The following is a 17,552-nucleotide window of genomic DNA, read 5'->3' on the forward strand; positions in this document are numbered from 1 at the left end:
CAAACTTCTTTTCCCACCTCGTGGCACTATGACGAAAGTTTGAACGAACGGGCGGACATAAACGAAGCCTCTCCGTCTCCTCTCGCCAAAAGCAGGACTGTACATCCTGTGAGGGGGGCTCGGAGAGAAATTCTTGTTGAGAACTCGTCACCTGATTGTGCCTTTGTCCATCGACTCGATGAACTCTCGACAAAACGAGGATTTAACTGACTTGTTTCTCGTCAGGTAATTCACTCTCGCACCGACTTGTTCAAGAACCATTTGCATGATGATCTTTATTCACACTGTTTGATCTACCCTCGGGTGGAAATGAACACTAAACAAAATCTGATTTAATGAGGTACGTCTTGGATTTGATGGCGATGGCGTTGGCGACCAAATGCTGACTTCTCTGGCAGACTGAACTTGATCTCTGACTACATGTCTGTACCGCAAAGGTTGCGATCATATGCTGACCGCTTTGATGGCCAGGTAACCGTCGAATTTCGACATTCTTCTCCTGAATATAAAGTGTGAGTTGGGCCTTTTTCTTCCTACCACATACCTCCATGATGATTTCTTTCCTACCTGTTTTAATTAGACTCTGAGTTCATCGTGACGAGACAACTTCACCTTGGAGAACTGATGAGGTGTCAAGACCGTTATTCTTGCGAGCCATGAGTTGGAGGAACATGCTAACTCGCTGTCAGTCCAGGTCCGCATGCCTTGCCGATGGCACAGGTCTAGTTTTAGTCTATATGCAAGCTCTAAGCAGCCATGTGTGGTTTTCCCACAGAATTGATACATGATCTCACACTTCAATCTCCATCTCGCAAGTGCCCGTGACACAACGCACATGAACAGCTGGGCGCCCTATTGCCGCAGCTGCAACCTGGCGTTCCATCCCACAATGCACCGCACGAGGTCCCAATCTCCATGATGGCCAACCCAATCTGTCACCACAATCCCCGTGGCGGCATCCCCGATATCCAACTCGGCGGGCCCCTTCCCAGGAGCGCCGTGTCCCATACACAAGTACTCAATCATGGACGGGTTAATCTTGACCGCGATCCGATCCGGCCAGCAGCTCGCATTGAAGAAATTGCTCGCGCTCAAAAAATTGATAAAGAGCGGCGTTTCCGGCCCAGGCCCACCACTACCACCACCACTACCACTACTGCGCACCACCCCCTGGGCAGCCCTCTCCAGTCCCTCCTGGGCGAAGCGCACCTTCCGCTGGATCTCAGCACCGCTACCGATGCCGTAGTAGTCCTGGATGCGGATCGTCCCGCTCCCGCACGTCCCGTCGGCCACGTTGTCCGGCCACACCGACCCGTCGATGCCCCCCTCCCACGCCTCCCCCTCCTCTCCCCGCCGCTTGGCTTTGGCCAGCCGGAACCGCCGCACCAGCACGATCCGCCCGCGCGCTTGGGCGAGCGTCGGCACCCGCGCCGCCGTGTACCATCGCGCGCGGTGCGGCGTGATGTAGTGGGTGTGCAGGATCTGCGAGAGGTCCGCGTCGCTGCCCCGGCCCGTGCCTTCGCGCTTGAGGGAGAGGAGGACGGTTTCGGAGGGGTGGGCGTCCAGGAAGGCGTAGAGGGTGGCGAGCAGGGTGGAGAGGTATTTGGGCCCGGTGAGGGAGATGGGGAAGGCGGAGTGTACTAGGCTGAGTTCGGGGGTTGGAGGGGCTGTGGGGGTTGTGGTGGTGGTGGTGGTGGTGGTGGTGCCGTTGGAGGGTGGTGGGGCCGGGGTGCTGTTGTCGTAGCTTGGGCAGGAGACGCGCACGTCGAGGAAGCGCACGCCGTTGTGCAGCTGGTCCAGCACGGGGACGGCCTGGCAGCGCACCGAGGGCAGGGCGACGTGGCAGGTGGGCGAGTTGTGGGTGCCAGGGATGGAGAGGGCCGATAGCGGGAGCGTGCCGTCCAGCGTCGACATCCAGGAGGAGAGGTTGGCCGAGCTGAACAGCGCGAGGTGCGCGTGCTGCGGCAGGTAGATGGCCGTGAACTCCTTGGTTTCCGCCTCGGTGTCCTGAGCGAGTGCTCTGAGGACTATGCTCCGACGTGATGAGGCCGGTATTTCGGCGCTGTAGAGGTGCCCGGTGGCGGGGTCCTCAAAGGTAAGGCGGAGTTGCTCGTGCAGGGTTGGGTCTGGAGCATAAACGGAGGTGTGGCATCCCGAAAAGGGAGAGATGGTCACCCCGGCGATGTCTTGCTTTGATGGTGGTGGCGGTTCCTCGTGTTGCGCGGTTGTTGCGGATGGGAGAGGTGCATCGGGTTCATGAGACTCTTCAGGGCTGGTAACGTGGGACGAAACTTTGACCAGCCCTTTTGCCTTGTGTAAGTGTGGATGTGGATGAGATTCGAGACGCTCGACCAGCTTGAGCTCCAACAGAGTGACGGTAAGGTTCCGGATGGTGAGAGTCGGGAGCGCCGTGGGCAATTCTGCGGCTGCAGCTGGGCGAGATAGTGCAAAGCCCATCTTGCTCCTATGGTTTCGGGGTATTGAGGATGGGCAATGCCAAACAAGGCTTTTCCGAGGTTAGCGCGTTTCGGTCTCGCGAGTTCAAGATGAGCTGTAGCCCGACCCAGGGTGGTAGGGGCGTAGAATAAAACGCTTGCGTAATCAGACAGTCTGTGGATTGAAATGGGAATGCGAGTATAGTTATAAGACACACTGAGCCGTGCGGGATGCCCGGATGAGTGAGATCCCGACTCAATCTGGAAATTTGTTGTTGTGTTGATGTCCAAGCTTCATGGATGCTGGGCGCCCAGCTGCGGGTGTGTGCTTACATAATCACATCAACATCCTTTCTCGCTTTTGTCCTTCTCCATTGTCAGCAGGAAGGAACGAAATAATGACACACTTACCTAGTGATGTTGTGTTTCCTTTAGAAGTTAGATCACCGAGTTATTAACTTACACCGCATCTATACGCAGGAACGAATGTTGTTTTCTCCATCTGGCAGGACATGCTCGACCTAATCGGCAGAGCCTTGACTGCTCAGGGGATTATGTTTCAAGTGCTAATGATCATTTCGATACCAATAAAAGGAAATAACTTTCCCTTACCTTAAACTATTGTTTTACCGAAAGGCTACCCGGACTCCCCGTGCTCCCGTACCGGAGGGCCCGGAGTGTGGGGCCGAATCACGGGTGCCGGTCCGACCAATCGTCATCCACCAAATTAATCCAAAACTTGTCTCAAGTGCTTTACAACGGATACGCCTCTGCTTTCACCTTTGTCCTTGGGTAGCTTGACACCCGACCACGAAAAAAGGCGATCGCATTCCCCAAGCGGTCGTCTACGAGCTCCGAAGAAATGTTAAAGAAAACGGACATTCGGGTTGGTCGGATTCGCCGAAGCGGTAAAATATCAGAGTTGTGTGCAATGGGATTTGTATTGCGATTATAGAGGAGTTGGATGTTCGTGTCCTAAACTCCTAGCTAGGTAGATGTGATTCCGGTTGTTATCCAGTGCCCCGCCGTTGGTTTCCTCTCCGAGCCCGCTGCTTTCTCGAGACTGGGACTTGCATCATTTGCTCCGACCTAAGGAACAGGTCAGCCTCCATGGCATCAAGCGCCGTACAAGGACACCTACTAATGGGGATCGCACATGGGTTTTGCCGAGTTACGTACGGGGCCGTAAAACGACGAGGGCAAAGAGAGCTGCTGCGGCCAGAGCCGGAACCACAATGTCGCGGATCCCTCTTGACTTGACCTCGAAGGCATGCGAATCGCTGGCGGTGCGGACTGCCATTGCAGCCTCGTCGCGGAGCTGTGGAGGAAGGTTGCCGTGTCGGACGCGAAGGTCAAGCCGTCCATTTCCCGTGCGAATGATTAAGGATTGCGACGGGTCATCGTCGGGGGCGAGGGGGAGTTCGTTGTCGCGCGGATCCTCGAGCAGGCGGTCCATGGTGTCTGGACGCCATCATTAGCGTGAGGCTCACCTATTTTTCCATCGAGGTCGGAATAGAAACTTACAATTAGTAAGACGTTGAATAACCTGGTCATACATGCTGAGTGATCGATGGTAGTGGATTACCAGGACGGGGTGAGGAAAGCCCTCCATCTTTTTTGGGCAGAGGGGCTCTTTTGATTGTAAGTGTGTGTGATTGCTTAGTCGTGCGAGTGTTCTGTCACTCGTATGTGACCCGTCGTGAATACTTAGTTTGTTCAGGCCTCTACACGTGAATAGTTAGTTTGTTCAGAAGGCCTCTACACGCTGTTCAGTTGTGAGCGATACGTTCAGTTGCGAATCTGTTTTCGCTGGTCAGTCACGAGTTTAAATACCACTTTGTAGTCAATGACCAAGGGCTACTCCACCAGTAGTCAAACAGTCACGACAAGACATATACATTATTTCTCAGACTATGATACTCTTTATCATCATCACACCCCATCATAGAATGCCATTCAATGCACTTAAAGAGCAATGGGCGAATGTTACGAGCACAGTATAGGAAAGAATGAAATACATGAAGTATATGGTAACAATTTCCTACGCCTTGGGGCCATCAGTGTTAATGGGGATTACATGACAGATTATATGATTGTACACTTCCCGTGGAAAAGCTTTCTGTACCAGTCCGATATCTTGTTCGACGACATTCCGTCCCCGTCTCTGTAGCTACTAATACCCTTAACTACTCTAGGCTGGAAGGCATTGACCACCCATTCTATCTCGTTCGTACCTAGGTATCAAGTCCTCCAAACCTTGTCCCGCGGACTTGCGATGGGTGTGCAATTTAGACACTAGGATCCCAGTCCCGCTCGGGAAATATACCACATCAACACTCGAGGCTCGGTAGGGTAGTAACATATCTTTCCTGGACATAGACCCAAAAGGTTCAATCGGATCAAAGGCGACCATAAAGGTGCTAGGTTCGGCTAGGCCAAAGGAATCACAACAATGGAGTCTCAACAGTCGGCGTGGCTTGTAGCAACCGTAGTTGAATTGCTTACTCAAGGACTCTCGGACTTATCCAGAACGGGTGACTATGACGTTAAACTATCTCAACCCCGAGGTACATTCGTCTCTGGATCGTCTGCCACACCAATAACCCAGGATCGTTAGCTAGGCACCTGGGTGCATCCCCCATTCCAGCCGTTGCGACCATTAGTCAGGAGTTGGTTGGAACAAAGGCAAGCTCATGATATTGCAAGCGCAATGCAGCTCAGGGACACGACTCCCTTGTTCAATATACCAAATCAGGATCCCCGTTTGGGAGCGTAAGTGATGAGCCTCCTGTTCGGCGACAGGGTGTGACGTTCACAAACACACCTACCCCCTGGAATCTCATCATCCGTGGACTTCTTTTTTGAGAGGCGTTGTAACTTGCCTAATGCTTTATGATAATATCGAGCTGCAGGAAGATATTGATGAAGGGAGCGCTGCTCGGGCCCGAGCCGCTCGGACAGCCGTCGCCAGGACCTCACCAGTCCGTGGCAAAAGCAGCCGGACTCACCGGCACATGAGCTTGTTCCCAGTAACTCCGTGATGCCGAACCACAGGTCGAGCGTCGTCGACCGGACGTCCGTCAGCCCGTTATTAAATTCCGAGCCGGAGCTGGCTGGATAAATTCAGCTCCTAATTCGAAGGCTTGGGGAAAGGGTTTTGGGCTTCGAAGTGGCCCGGTTGTCATCGCAAGTCTAAAAATGAACGTCGACGAAGTCCGATGAAGAGGGATGTATAAGTACGGGCGTGGTCGAGGTGTGGGAACGGTCGTTGGATGAGTCCATCAGCAAAGCTTTGCCATCAATACCTACCTACGCAGGAATTGCCTACGCTTCACGAACAATATGCGCCTCTCGACTCTCGCCCTCACCACATTCGCCAGCTCGGCGTTCGCGCTGCCTTCCGTTGGATCGCTCTCACCGCGCCAGGACAAAGACTGCATGACTCGCGAGGAAGCCACGGAGATCGTCGAGATCTACAAGCGCCTCATCGCCAACTACACGCCCGAAGACTGCGAAAAGTACTGCGCCTCGGATTTCGTCGACCGATCCGACAGCATCAACACCTTCATCCACCGTCCGCTTGGCGAGCCGACGTTTGCGACCAAGGAAATCTTCATGGAGGCGGTACGTACTCGCTAATTATGTCACTACAGCTAGAAATGAATGATGTGACTGACGCTGTTGGTTAGCAATTGTCAAACCCCCCGTTCCCTGTCGAGATCGACAGCGTCGACGCCGTCGACTGCGAGGCCATCGGCCTGCGCTGGCATGCCACCTTTGGCGCGGCCAACAAGCCCAGCCGGGGCCTCACGCTCATCGGGACGACCAAGCGCGAGGGTTGGTGGCAGATCAAAAGCCTGGATGTCGAGTTCAACAGCCTGATTTGGCTGCTCAACATGGGCGGGAGCTACACCTGGGAGGGTTAAATCGGATTGATGCAGCGAAGAGGAGGTCGACCGAGTGAGGGCATTTGGAACGAGGTGAGAGAAAAGTGCTGTGGGGCTGAAAGGGGCTGTGGTGTGTTGCAAAGGACTGTGTCAGCAGTTGATGAGGTCCAAATCCAATGAAGGTGCTGCTGTCTGCCCAGGGGTCGCCATGCCAGCAATCACGGCTCGAAGCGGGCTGCAGAGAACTTGTGCGTGGGTGGAAGGCGCTCGGCTAGGAAATTACCCCCGTGAGATGCGACTTGTCGGTCTGAGAGTTGGTTGGGTTCGAAACCAGCAAAACAGGATTTGTTGGACAAATTGACTCGATTGCTCCGACGGCTGTGTCGCTCTGCTGAGACTGCTCCGATCCTCTCGAGGTTTTTCCGCGCCTTCTCATAGGGCTGCATGTGAGACACCTGCGTTGGCGAACGGCTTGCCGCTTTGACAAAGTCGGTTGCACAGCTCGTCGCTCCTTGAACTCGGGGTTTCTTCAAGGAGTCAGCACCTTGACTGCTGCACGAATCAGCATTGGTGCCCAGGATTGCGGCTGAAGGATTCTGGGTCTCGGTCCGTCGAACGAGTTCTGGGTTTTTCATTGCCAAATAGCCAACAAACGAACATGGTGTGGACGGAGCAATCCATTTTTGGAAACCGCTTGGAGGGCTTTGCTGACTTGCCGATTTCCGAGTGCTTCATTTTTCAAGGTTTGTGGCCCTGTGGGTTGTGGGAACTGGGTTTTTCGAGGTGACAGGCGCGCGACGGACGAGGATCCGGGCGGGTTTCTGCACCGAAGCGCAGTCGAGACTCGTCCTGATTGGCTTTTACCCCTGAGACAGCCAGGGCAACCCCACAAGGAACCAAGGATCTGGATGGGCAGCATTCGATGGTGCGTGCCTTGTCACCTTGTGGGACCGCCCAAACGGTCGAGTCGCGCCATTGCAAGGAACGACAAGGAATGACAGGAGAAATGAAGGCGCCGAAGACTCCAGGGGTATCGTCGGTATCGGCTGAAGGTCCGGCCAATGAGCTTGGCGTGTCGGTGCGAGCAGGCAGTGGCAGGCAACCGCTGGGGGGGGCCAGACACTGCCAGACTGCCAGAAGGGTCAAACTCTGCGAGAGAATCGAGGAGGGGTGCCGACCCCCGTGTCATTTTATCCAAAGGCGCAGCAGCATGCCATCCAAGCACAAGTCGGCTTGGTTGCACTGAAAACCAGCCGATGTCCCCCCCCCCCATCATTCTCCCGCTCTCTTTTCTTCTTCCACCCTCCAACGCGTCTCTGCCTGTCAAATCGTGGTGTTCAGCCGCAAGCCATTCTTTTAAAAACCAGTCACTCTTTAAATCGCACAAGTCGCTCTTTTACGGACCCCTCGTCTCTCATTGTTTTTGCAGATCACCCGTTGTTGTGCAACCGTCCCAAAACAGCAAAGATGCGCTTCTCAATCACCGCCGTTTTCGCTTTTGCGACCGCCGTCATGGCTCAAACCGAAGGTTTCAACGTCATTACGAAGCCCGTAAAGGGCGAGCAAGTACCTGCCGGATCGACGTATGAGATCGTGTGGCAGCCCAGCGCCGCCCACCCGGGTGAGATCACGATCGGCCTGCTTGGTGGAGCCTCTCCCCAGACTCTGTCCGTCGTTGACACTATCGCGAGTAAGACATGTCCGTGCACACCGTTGAAGAAGAACGCCACAGCTGACCACCTTCGATAGCGGCCGTCGACGGTGAGGCCGGCACCTACAGCTGGAGCGTGCCCTCTACCCTGGGCGACCTGGAGACCTACGGCATCATGATCACCCTGGAGTCCGACGAGAGCGTCTTCCAGTACGGCTTCCCCTTCCAGATCACCCCCGACGAAAGCGGCAGCTCGAGCTCGGCCGAGGCCACCGCTACCGCTACCCCGACCGACTCGGAGGAGCCCGAGGAGACCCCGACCACCTCGACCAAGGGCTCGACCAAGACCGCCAACTCCAGCGTCACCAGCACCACCTTCGCCGTTCCCTCGTCCACCATCGTCTCGTCCACCGTCCAGGGCAACCTGTCGACCACCGCCAGCCCCTCGTCCACCATCACCACTAGCGTCATCTCGGAGACTCCCAGCGAGACCTCGACCTCCACCTCCAGCATCGCTACCAACGGCGTTGCCCCGCTCGCCGCTGGCTCTTTTGCCATGCTCGGTGGTGTCGCCATGGCCGTCCTTGCTCTTTAAGCAGGATTGTGACGGTTGGGTTTTTTTTAATTGGTGGTAATGGTTTTCGAGCGCGGTTGTGTGTGGATTTATTATTCCCGAGTTGCAGGATCTGCACCAAAATGACTAGTCACCATAATGGCATCACGAATGGAGGGGTTTGCATTGCAGTGTATTTTGTTTTGTGTGTGGCGGCGCGTTTGATGGCCGGAGAGAGGGCGTTGTTGAATGTGATAGATACCCCTTGTTAATGTCTGTTACACCACCGAGCCAAAGTGATGCAGCATCTGCATGCATGTTGCCGTCTAGCTGCATTTCGCTGTCCTCGCCAACCACTGCACACGTGTACCTGCATGTGCCTGCGCTGTTTCTTTGACTGCTTGCACAGCGTCTGGTATGCAACCCCTAACAGCTACCACATTCGGAAATAATTATCAACCTCCTTCGGCCGGACAACGAAAAGGGGAAAACCAATAAAAGTAAAGCGAGATAAAATCGAATCAGGTAGGGACGAACGGGAGGGGATCAAAGAATACGAGGTGAGAAAAACAGGATAAAATGGACAATTATGGAGCAACGAGGCGAAGCCCTCTCCATAACTCGGAGGGCATTTCACATTGCTTCTATCCAAGGTACCGAATAACCTGGAACTTGCGTACGCTGGGGTCCCCCCATCAAACCCGCCGACGGTCAACACCTGTTTCCTACCAGTCTCATCTAGCACATCTACCCTTCTCAACCTACATCGGCCGCGTTAGTTGGACAACCTTCTCACTCCTCGACTTGCTCAGCTACAGTTTAAAGGCAACAGAGCATCCGGGATACAACTTGTACTGCCGACTACAACTAGTACCTCATCGCCACACAGCACAACATCGACCTCGCGAATAAACATGCATCATCACTTAGAAGCCGGCTGGCCTGGGTAGGTAGGTAGCTGTGAACTGTTTCCTCATTTCCGAGCACCTATACGTAAGGTAGGTAGGGAGGCACACAACCGTTCCCTGCTAGCTACAGAGACACACGCGACCCCCTCCCCCCACTCGCTCAGCCCCAGAACGCGAGAGCCTGCTTGCCCAGCGAGCTCTGGCCGGCGGCATTGGCATGGCAGCCGTCCTGGACCTCGCCCCGCATCAAGTTAAAATCACCGGGGTAGGTGACATTCAAGGCAGCGTCAGCCCCGGCGCGCTTGGCCAGGTCAACGGTGAGCTGCGGGCCCTGGGGTCCCGCCAGGGAGCAGCTGGCCGGGTTGTCCGGGTAGAGGGGCTGGCCGGTAATGTAGATTTTTGCGCCGGGGGCGGCGTGCTGGCGGGCGTTGGCGACCAGCTGCTTGACCTCGTCGTAGGTGGCGCCCGGGTTCTGGAAGATGCAGATCTGGATCCAGACTTCGGACGGCTTGCCGCCCTGCTGGGTTGCTTGCTGGTCAAACTTGCCCCAGCTCGGGGAGTTGGTGTTGGTCCATGACTGGACTACCAGGCCGCCGGTGCCGTAGGGGCCCCACATGTGCTTGCCGCCGTTGGCGACGTAGCCCTGGGCGACGTTCTCTGACATGGAGCAGCCGATGAAGCCCATGGTGCCCTCGCTGGCCTGGCGTTTGGAGGGCATGGCCGCGGCGAGGCCGAGGATGAAGGGGGCGAGGGTTAGATGCATCTTGGTTGTTGGGTGGTTTATTGGGGCTTGGTGCTCGTTATTGCCAGCTGTGGTGGCTGTCTTGAGTGTTTAGGTGTCTGGTGAAGCTGGGAACATTGCTCTCTCTCCGGAAGATCTGGCTTTACTTATACCTGAGTTGGGTTGGACCAAGCTGGAGGCAAGCCATGGCCTGGTCCGCTCTCGACGTCGCAGAAAGAGGACAACATCCCCGATCATCGTTACCGACTTTGTTGTCCGGGTTCTCAAAGACCCCAAGATGGGAAATTCGGAGGAGTAAAAATATATTACCACATCCTCCGCGCTTTTCGCCGTGCTTGGGTCGATTCGGCCGTGTAGTTGAGCGACCGTCCACTGGAGCGGAACCATGAAATAAACAGGGCATCTTCGATTGGCCGGCGCGAGATGAGGCCTGTTATGGTTTAGCGTATCGGTGCGGAGGGTTGCTCGGATTTGCGCATGAGTGGACAAGCGAACCCGGAACGGCCTCCGTCCTTGTGCCAAGAAGCCCGGCTCGGGACAACACCAAGCGACGGAAGAGGCTCAAGTCGGTATTCGAGGCCGGCCTATCATGGACGGACTCTTGGGTGTGATTACCCCGCGGGGAGATGTGGATAGATCTGTACCGAGACCAGGAGCCGGGAAAGGCTCATAGCTTGAAGCCAAGAGGCATAACAAAACCTAGATCTGGTAAATAAGAGGGAAAATCAGGAGATGGGACAGACCTCGAGAGCACCCCACTGTTCTTTCCCTAAACGAGCCTGATTTCGCGCGCAATTCTACATCCAAAACAGCATACGACACCATGGTGGGAGTTCCCGGCCGCTCCAAGAGCTGCATCACATGCCGGAAACGGAGAAAGGGGGTGAGTGGGCAGAGGCCAAGCGTCCGGGACGTGCCGTTCAGTTGTTATTGAGTGGTTGAGTTACTGATGAGCTAACGGTCTGGCTACCCAGTGTGACCTCGAAAAACCAGCGTGTGGACAGTGCAGAAAGGGTGGCCTAACATGCGGGGGCTACTCCACCGAACGCATCTTCGTTGTGAGCACGCCGCGCAACCGGCACGCAGGCTATAGTGCGCCATCTACCGCCGCTCCGGCCAGCCTTCCGTGGCAGCGAATCCAGCACCACCAGGTCTCCAGCAACATCACCAACCTCCGTTTGTTGGCACGGCCGGAGGATGAGAGGAGGTGCATCGATCACTTCTGGGAAACCTACTTCCCGGCAGGGCAACCTATCCCGAGGAGCGCTGCTAGGAGTTATACATGCACCTGGACGGAGACAGCGCGGAGTTTTAATCGGGACGATGGCTGCCTGAGATATGCCCTGTGGGCCAACTGCCTCGTCGTAACCGGAAGACACAATGGGGTTGCGTGGATGCTGAGGGAGGGTTCAAGGCTATATGGGGAAGCACTCGCTGACCTGAGGAAGTCGTTGGCTGGGACACGGGGCCCGGGAAAGGGCGCACTGATAGCAACGATCAAGTTACTCGGCATGTTCGAGGTATGGGTGATGCTGCTCATTATGGCAGCTAAAGCAGGGACCACTGACTGATATCTCGCGTCGACAGACTTTCTCTACAGCAGGAAATGACCTAGCGGCCGATCAACCACAAAACTGGCAACGTCATCATGCCGGGGAACTTGCCTTGTTTATCACGAGAACGGCGGAAGCGCATATTGATGGTGAGGCACATCACGTATTTGCTGACGAGAGGGTTGAAATGGTAAGTTTTCCGTTTCTAGAGCACAAAAAGATCCCAAGTTGGTTTCTATGGAGTCTCATACGGCGCAGGCGCTATCTGCAATCCTTCAACGAAAGCGCTTGGTGCTCGGCGCCCCGGAATGGAAGAGCGTACCCTGGCAGAGAATACCCAAGGATTTCAAGGATATTCTTGTAGATGTCTTGGTCGATATGCCCGGACTAGTTGAGGACCTTGACAGCATGGGACTCTGCGCTGATGCGAGCAGGCGAGCGGCCTTACAAGTCGAAGTCGAACAGAAATGCTGGGAGCATGACCGACAGCTTCTAGTTTGGCTCCGCATGCTATCCCAAATGGCCGTCCCCAGCAAACAGCCCTGTCGAGAGCCTCGGGCAGAGGACCTCGTCGTGCACATCGCCCAAGTCCACGGCATGAGTCTATTTTGGACCACTTCCCTCGTCCTGTACAGCATCCTCCGGTTAGTCTCTGGAGCGGGGGAAGGTCTCCCCGCGCGTACCGACCCGATGCACTATGCTCGCAATCTCGCGACTTCCCTCGGCATCCTCCTGCAACCCAACGCAGGGCTATATGGACAACAAAGCGCCGCCCTCCCACTCGAGATCGCCTTACAATACACTAGGGGTATAAGCACACCGTCCCCTGAGAGCGGAGCACTGCTTGAGACCCTACAACGACTCAAGGACAACTTGGTAAATGGGCCGACAAGGGTATTGGGAGTCAACTCTGTCCACCAAGGCGCAACATCAAGAGAAATGGGGATACCATAGGATGGAGATCTAATACCTCTCTATAACATTGAAACCAATTGCTCGCTAAAGAAGTGAAACGCTAAAAAGAAGAACAGAAAAGCAGCAAACCAACCCTGCTACTTGGAACCCACAGCGATGTACTTGACCTCCAATACATTGTCCATGCCGTCGGCCGTCTTGTCGTTGGGTGGTCCAGGCCTACAATTCACCATGTCAGTCCAACCTCGTTCTCCTCCTTATCAGGGACAAAACTCACCAGTTCCCGCCCACAGCCACATTCAAGATAAAATAATGCGGCTGGTGCGCCACCGACTCCCAAATCTCCTTCTTCTCCATATCCTCCCCCATCACCTTATTATACTCCTCCCCATCCAGCAGCCACCGAATCGTCTGCTTCTTCCAGTCCCCGTCCGTCCTATCCACCTCGATCGCCCACGTATGCCAACCATTGTCCGCCAGCTTGACCGACTTGGTCAGCGAACTGCACGGGCTGTCGCCCGGCCCGCAGTGGGGGGTGCCGTGGCCGACCGACTCGCCGTTCTTGCGCTCCATGATGTCCAGCTCGCCGCACTCGGGCCACGGGATGCCTTGCTCGCGCGACGAGGCCCCCAGCGTCCAGAAGGCCGGCCAGATCCCCTGTTGTTTCTCCTTGGGGCTGTCGCCGAAGCGGAGGAAGGACTGGAAGCGCGTGACTTTCTTGTCGGCCGGCTCGTAGGTGGCTGTCGACTCGATGCGGCCGGAGGTCCATTGGCCGTCGTCGGAGCGCAGCGGGATGACGAGGAGGGTGCCGTTGCCCGAGTGGTGCATGTTGTCGGTGGAGGTGGTGTATTCTTGGACTTCGTTGTTGTAATGGACGCTGGGTTGGGGGTGGTGGTTAGTGTCTAGGGTGGATGGTGAAAGGGGGTTGGGAAGATGGAAAGGGGGGTTGGGAAGATGGAAAGGGGGGTTGGAAAGATGGAAAGGGGGGTTGTATGTACATACTCAGTTATGACGTTCCACTCGTCCGTGGACACGGCCTGGCCGGCCTCGCCGTCAAAAGTGATGAGCTTGTCGACGTTGAAGCCGGCGAAGCCAGCGAGCCCGAATAACAACAAGGGGTTGAGCGCCACCATGTTGCACTGTTGGTATGTCAAGTAGTAAGTCTAACGGTAGCGTAAATAAGGCTGGAAAGGGGGCTATGGTGTATCTCCGGGGGGATCAATGGCGGTTTCTAAGTGAACTGAGACGGGATGAACTGAGACGGGAATGAGAAAAGGAGGGACGAGTCAAGGTAGGAATTGGGCTTGATGGTGAATGTGATGCTCAATGAAGACAATGAGAGAGTGTAGATCCTTGACTTGGAGACATTGGCAAGATATATATATCGTCCGTACTGGGGGCCATAGCCAGCTCCGGAAGAGCGGCAATCTCGATTACTACAGCTCCCTCGACCAGACGGGCTGTAGCCAGCCTGAAACAACCAAACACTACATTCTTCTCACTCAGGTGCCTATGATGGTGGGCTGCGTCGTCCGGAGGACATGCCTGGTGCTCAGGTTGCGAACCCCACGGCCAGGTTAGCTGAGGGCGATGAGACCCAATTCCGGGGCGGAATTGAGAGCTGGTATCCTGGTAGGAGCGCTTCGGATACGGCAGGTTCAATTCCTAGCTTATGGTGGTTGCACCCTTGGATTTTAGAGATTTTAAACCTGTCTTGCGCCTGTTGACCGAATTCATCTCGTGTGAACTGATGTTTATTGAGAGTTCGATCGCCGTGCCGCTGATCAGAACGGCCCGGACATCCCAAGAAGATACCTACTGTGCCTCCCAAGCTTCTTGGCGATCATGTTCAGATGGTGTACTTTGTTCCTCTTTCAGCAGCTGGTTGCGTTTTGAGATTCCGTTGTCAAAGAAAAGGCCGGCGAGTTTCGGCCAAGGTCAATTTATGCGGTCGACTCGAACATTTGAAACATGCAACATCAGTGGCCTGCCGTCTCGTCTTTTTGGCGAGAAACAAAACGCCCCCACGGCCGTGATCATGGCCGGCCATGGTCGATTTGCAATTCCGGGGAGGGTGGGGGGCTACAAGCTGTGTCTGAAGCCGATATTCCCGAATGGGTGATGAGACGGGGTAAATGTTTATCATTTTCTTCTCGCTCTCATCAACCTGCCTGCAGATCATGATGCTGAGGTCGTGGTTTTGCTGACGCCCGAGCGCCTTCCCTCCAAGATCTTGAGATCTGGAGATCGGATGGACCGTGCCTTGCATCCACCACAAGGTTCAAGATCTCCACACTGTGCCACTCGCTCTGCGCTGCGTGTGCCGTGCCGAGACCGAGTGCATGGGCCATTGGACGGTTGAGACAGGGGCTCGGAAGCGGTGAGAATTGAACCCCACGAAACTGCCCCTCGCCAAGGGACCTGAGGGGACCAACCTCCGCCGAGACCCACAAATACTTCACACCAGACAACTCAACACCTCCGCAATTTCACAACCGGTGCCGACCCTTTCTTCTGTTGCTCTCTCCGCATCGCGCTGTGCGCTTCCTGGTTTGCTTCAACTCCGAAGTCACCGACATCTCTAATTTCGACATATAAACACCGTTAAGATGAGAGGCGAGGTAAGAGCACACCACCTTTGCCCCCCGCCGACCCGACCTGGTTGTCCGCACTCGGCGATGCCTTCAAGGCCGCGGCCCGCTGGCAATGCGGAGACTGCCAAGATGATGCCATCGCCATCCGGATTTATGAAATATGGAGGCGGTTTTGCTTGCCCCGGCTCAATGGTGTTTCGACATCAACCATTGCTTTTATTTTATAACGTCAATTCTGTGCCATTCGCAACTCGTTCAGTCGGGTGTTGGCCTTGCTGAATTACGCAAGCTTGCCAGACCTCGGCTATCAAGAGCGCCGGGGGATTGCTGAGCCTTACTACACAAGATGGATTTCACGGTGCACGAAGCTGGGTGCTAACACGACTGCCCGCCAGATTCTTCACGTCCACCTGGGGCAGGCTGGTGCCCAGTTGGGCAACAGTGCTTGGGAGTTGTAAGTCCTCACCGCTTTTCTTCCTTGTTGCTATCCTGGCTAACATTTCCAGGTACCTCCTCGAGCACGGCCTTGGGCCTGACGGCCGCCCGGATCCTAACGCCACCGACATCGCCGAGGGTGGCTCCTACGATACCTTCTTCACCGAGACGAGCGGTGGCAAATACGTCCCCAGGTCTATCTTCGTTGATCTCGACCCCTCCCCGATTGATGAAATCCGTACCGGCACCTACCGCCAGCTCTTTCACCCCGAGCTGCTGATCAACGGAAAGGAGGATGCTGCCAACAACTATGCCCGTGGTCATTACACCATTGGCAAGGAGATGATCGACAATGTCGTCGACCGCATCCGCCGTGTTGTTGGTATGCACATCCATCCTTAACTCAACGTTTGGACAGGCCGTGGCTGACGCAGGGTGATAAGACAACTGCAACTCTCTTCAGGGCTTCCTCGTGTTCCACTCGTTTGGTGGTGGTACAGGCTCTGGGTTTGGCGCTCTCCTCCTCGAGCGCCTGTCGACCGACTACGGCAAGAAGTGCAAGCTGGAGTTCACCGTTTACCCGGCTCCGCGCCTCTCCTCCGCCGTTGTTGAGCCCTACAATGCTGTCCTTTCCACCCACAGTACCATCGAGAACTCGGACTGCACCTTCCTGGTTGACAACGAGGCTGTGTTCGATATCTGCCGCAAGCACCTGGACATTCCCCGGCCGAGCTACGAGCACCTCAACCGTCTGATCGCCCAGGTCGTCTCCTCCATCACCTCTTCACTGCGGTTCGATGGCGCCCTGAACGTCGACCTGAACGAGTTCCAGACCAACCTGGTGCCTTACCCTCGTATCCACTACCCCCTGATCAGCTACGCCCCCGTCGTTTCGGCTGCCAAGAGCGCCCACGAGAGCTTCAAGGTGTCCGACTTGACTTTCCAGTGTAAGTGCCCACACCCTCATGTTGAGCTTTCTACGGGGTAGTCTTAGCTAATTCCTCCCTCCTAGGCTTTGAGCCCAACAACCAGATGGTTGTTTGCGACCCCCGCAACGGCAAGTACATGGCCGTCGCCCTGTTGTACCGTGGCGACGTGGTCCACCGCGACTGCGGCGCTGCCGTTGCCCAGCTCAAGGCCAAGTCCTCGTTCAACCTGGTCGAGTGGTGCCCGACGGGCTTCAAGATCGGCATCAACTACCAGAAGCCCGTCGCCGTCCCGACCGCCTCCCCGACCGACGGCGGCCTCGCCTCGGTCGACCGCTCCGTCTCCATGCTGTCCAACACCACCGCCATCGCCGAGGCCTGGTCGCGCCTCGACCACAAGTTCGACCTCATGTACAGCAAGCGCGCCTTCGTCCACTGGTACGTCGGCGAGGGCATGGAGGAGGGCGAGTTCAGCGAGGCCCGCGAGGACTTGGCCGCCCTCGAGAAGGACTACGAGGAGGTCGCTGCCGACTCGGCCGATTTTGCGGAGGAGGAGGCCGAGTACTAAGCGGCTGGTCCCGTGGTGGTGGCGGCGGCGTAATTACGGTTCGGCGCGCAGACGAGCGAGCTCCTGTGGATGGGGGGGGTTCGCTCTGTTAGGTTTCTAGGGGGGTGGGGAATGGCGGGAGTGAATGATGGCTGATGATGATGGACTTTTTTTTTGCGTCGCATGCGTCTATGAAGAAAGATGTCTATGAAGATAATATCCCCCAGCAAGCCGTGTTCTTACTGCTTCTGGCACTTGTCCATTTTAAGATATAGCAGAATGTGGATAGGGGTCTTGGTGGTTGGGCGACTGCCGCTTCCTCGATGATTGACATGTTCCCGGCCTCCTATGATACCTTTTGCTCAAGACACGACGCGCCGTGCTTTACAGATGCAAGCTGCTAAGG

General features: G+C 55.7%; 7 protein-coding genes across 7 annotated transcripts; 4 read left to right on the top strand and 3 right to left on the bottom strand.

The window, feature by feature from the left end:
• Positions 1–852: 852 nt before the first annotated feature.
• B0H64DRAFT_428216 (PLC-like phosphodiesterase) lies at positions 853–4,063 on the bottom strand (the record flags this gene model as incomplete). The annotated part of the gene is made up of 5 exons (XM_062805833.1): positions 3,960–4,063; positions 3,615–3,896; positions 2,899–2,975; positions 2,843–2,846; positions 853–2,432 (listed from the first exon to the last, which is right to left on the bottom strand). The coding sequence occupies exons 1-5, from the start codon at positions 4,045–4,047 to the stop codon at positions 853–855; spliced, it is 2,031 nt and encodes a 676-aa protein (XP_062663605.1). The 5' UTR covers positions 4,048–4,063.
• A 1,714-nt stretch (positions 4,064–5,777) lies between these two features.
• Positions 5,778–6,361, top strand: B0H64DRAFT_369384 (uncharacterized protein; the record flags this gene model as incomplete). The annotated part of the gene is made up of 2 exons (XM_062802027.1): positions 5,778–6,059; positions 6,125–6,361. 2 exons carry the CDS (start codon positions 5,778–5,780, stop codon positions 6,359–6,361), a joined length of 519 nt encoding a protein of 172 aa, XP_062663606.1.
• Positions 6,362–7,593: 1,232 nt separating this feature from the next.
• B0H64DRAFT_379954 (Ser-Thr-rich glycosyl-phosphatidyl-inositol-anchored membrane family-domain-containing protein) lies at positions 7,594–8,934 on the top strand. The gene is made up of 2 exons (XM_062802703.1): positions 7,594–8,012; positions 8,072–8,934. Exons 1-2 carry the CDS (start codon positions 7,790–7,792, stop codon positions 8,566–8,568), a joined length of 720 nt encoding a protein of 239 aa, XP_062663607.1. The 5' UTR covers positions 7,594–7,789; the 3' UTR covers positions 8,569–8,934.
• Positions 8,935–9,486: 552 nt separating this feature from the next.
• On the bottom strand, positions 9,487–10,425 carry B0H64DRAFT_7098 (uncharacterized protein). The gene has a single exon (XM_062808649.1). It carries the CDS (start codon positions 10,195–10,197, stop codon positions 9,595–9,597), a length of 603 nt encoding a protein of 200 aa, XP_062663608.1. The 5' UTR covers positions 10,198–10,425; the 3' UTR covers positions 9,487–9,594.
• Positions 10,426–10,906: 481 nt separating this feature from the next.
• On the top strand, positions 10,907–12,773 carry B0H64DRAFT_7105 (uncharacterized protein). Its single transcript, XM_062808651.1, has 4 exons — positions 10,907–11,059; positions 11,151–11,696; positions 11,764–11,919; positions 11,988–12,773. Exons 1-4 carry the CDS (start codon positions 11,000–11,002, stop codon positions 12,681–12,683), a joined length of 1,458 nt encoding a protein of 485 aa, XP_062663609.1. The 5' UTR covers positions 10,907–10,999; the 3' UTR covers positions 12,684–12,773.
• An 8-nt stretch (positions 12,774–12,781) lies between these two features.
• Positions 12,782–13,777, bottom strand: B0H64DRAFT_437280 (concanavalin A-like lectin/glucanase domain-containing protein; the record flags this gene model as incomplete). The annotated part of the gene is made up of 3 exons (XM_062806234.1): positions 12,782–12,863; positions 12,922–13,521; positions 13,647–13,777. The coding sequence occupies 3 exons, from the start codon at positions 13,775–13,777 to the stop codon at positions 12,782–12,784; spliced, it is 813 nt and encodes a 270-aa protein (XP_062663610.1).
• Positions 13,778–15,105: 1,328 nt separating this feature from the next.
• On the top strand, positions 15,106–17,489 carry B0H64DRAFT_379959 (Tubulin/FtsZ, GTPase domain-containing protein). The gene is made up of 5 exons (XM_062802704.1): positions 15,106–15,265; positions 15,634–15,692; positions 15,745–16,055; positions 16,117–16,620; positions 16,686–17,489. Exons 1-5 carry the CDS (start codon positions 15,254–15,256, stop codon positions 17,165–17,167), a joined length of 1,368 nt encoding a protein of 455 aa, XP_062663611.1. The 5' UTR covers positions 15,106–15,253; the 3' UTR covers positions 17,168–17,489.
• The last annotated feature ends 63 nt before the right edge of the window (positions 17,490–17,552 follow it).

Source organism: Chaetomium fimeti, assembly GCF_033439085.1.
Source record: "Chaetomium fimeti strain CBS 168.71 chromosome Unknown B0H64scaffold_1, whole genome shotgun sequence".
In the NCBI taxonomy this organism is placed as follows: domain Eukaryota; kingdom Fungi; phylum Ascomycota; class Sordariomycetes; order Sordariales; family Chaetomiaceae; genus Chaetomium; species Chaetomium fimeti.

What these genes read in the sequence shown, in the direction of transcription:
- B0H64DRAFT_379954 (XM_062802703.1), top strand. Translation starts at nt 7,790, where the DNA reads ATGCGCTTCTCAATCACCGCCGTTTTCGCTTTTGCGACCGCCGTCATG. An exon ending in CGTCGTTGACACTATCGCGA is followed by an intron (nt 8,013 to 8,071) that starts GTAAGACATGTC and finishes CACCTTCGATAG; the next exon opens with CGGCCGTCGACGGTGAGGCC.
- B0H64DRAFT_7098 (XM_062808649.1), bottom strand. Translation starts at nt 10,197, where the DNA reads ATGCATCTAACCCTCGCCCCCTTCATCCTCGGCCTCGCCGCGGCCATG.
- B0H64DRAFT_7105 (XM_062808651.1), top strand. Translation starts at nt 11,000, where the DNA reads ATGGTGGGAGTTCCCGGCCGCTCCAAGAGCTGCATCACATGCCGGAAA. An exon ending in GCCGGAAACGGAGAAAGGGG is followed by an intron (nt 11,060 to 11,150) that starts GTGAGTGGGCAG and finishes CTGGCTACCCAG; the next exon opens with TGTGACCTCGAAAAACCAGC. An exon ending in CTGACGAGAGGGTTGAAATG is followed by an intron (nt 11,920 to 11,987) that starts GTAAGTTTTCCG and finishes CATACGGCGCAG; the next exon opens with GCGCTATCTGCAATCCTTCA.
- B0H64DRAFT_379959 (XM_062802704.1), top strand. An exon ending in CCGCATCCGCCGTGTTGTTG is followed by an intron (nt 16,056 to 16,116) that starts GTATGCACATCC and finishes CAGGGTGATAAG; the next exon opens with ACAACTGCAACTCTCTTCAG. An exon ending in GTCCGACTTGACTTTCCAGT is followed by an intron (nt 16,621 to 16,685) that starts GTAAGTGCCCAC and finishes CCTCCCTCCTAG; the next exon opens with GCTTTGAGCCCAACAACCAG.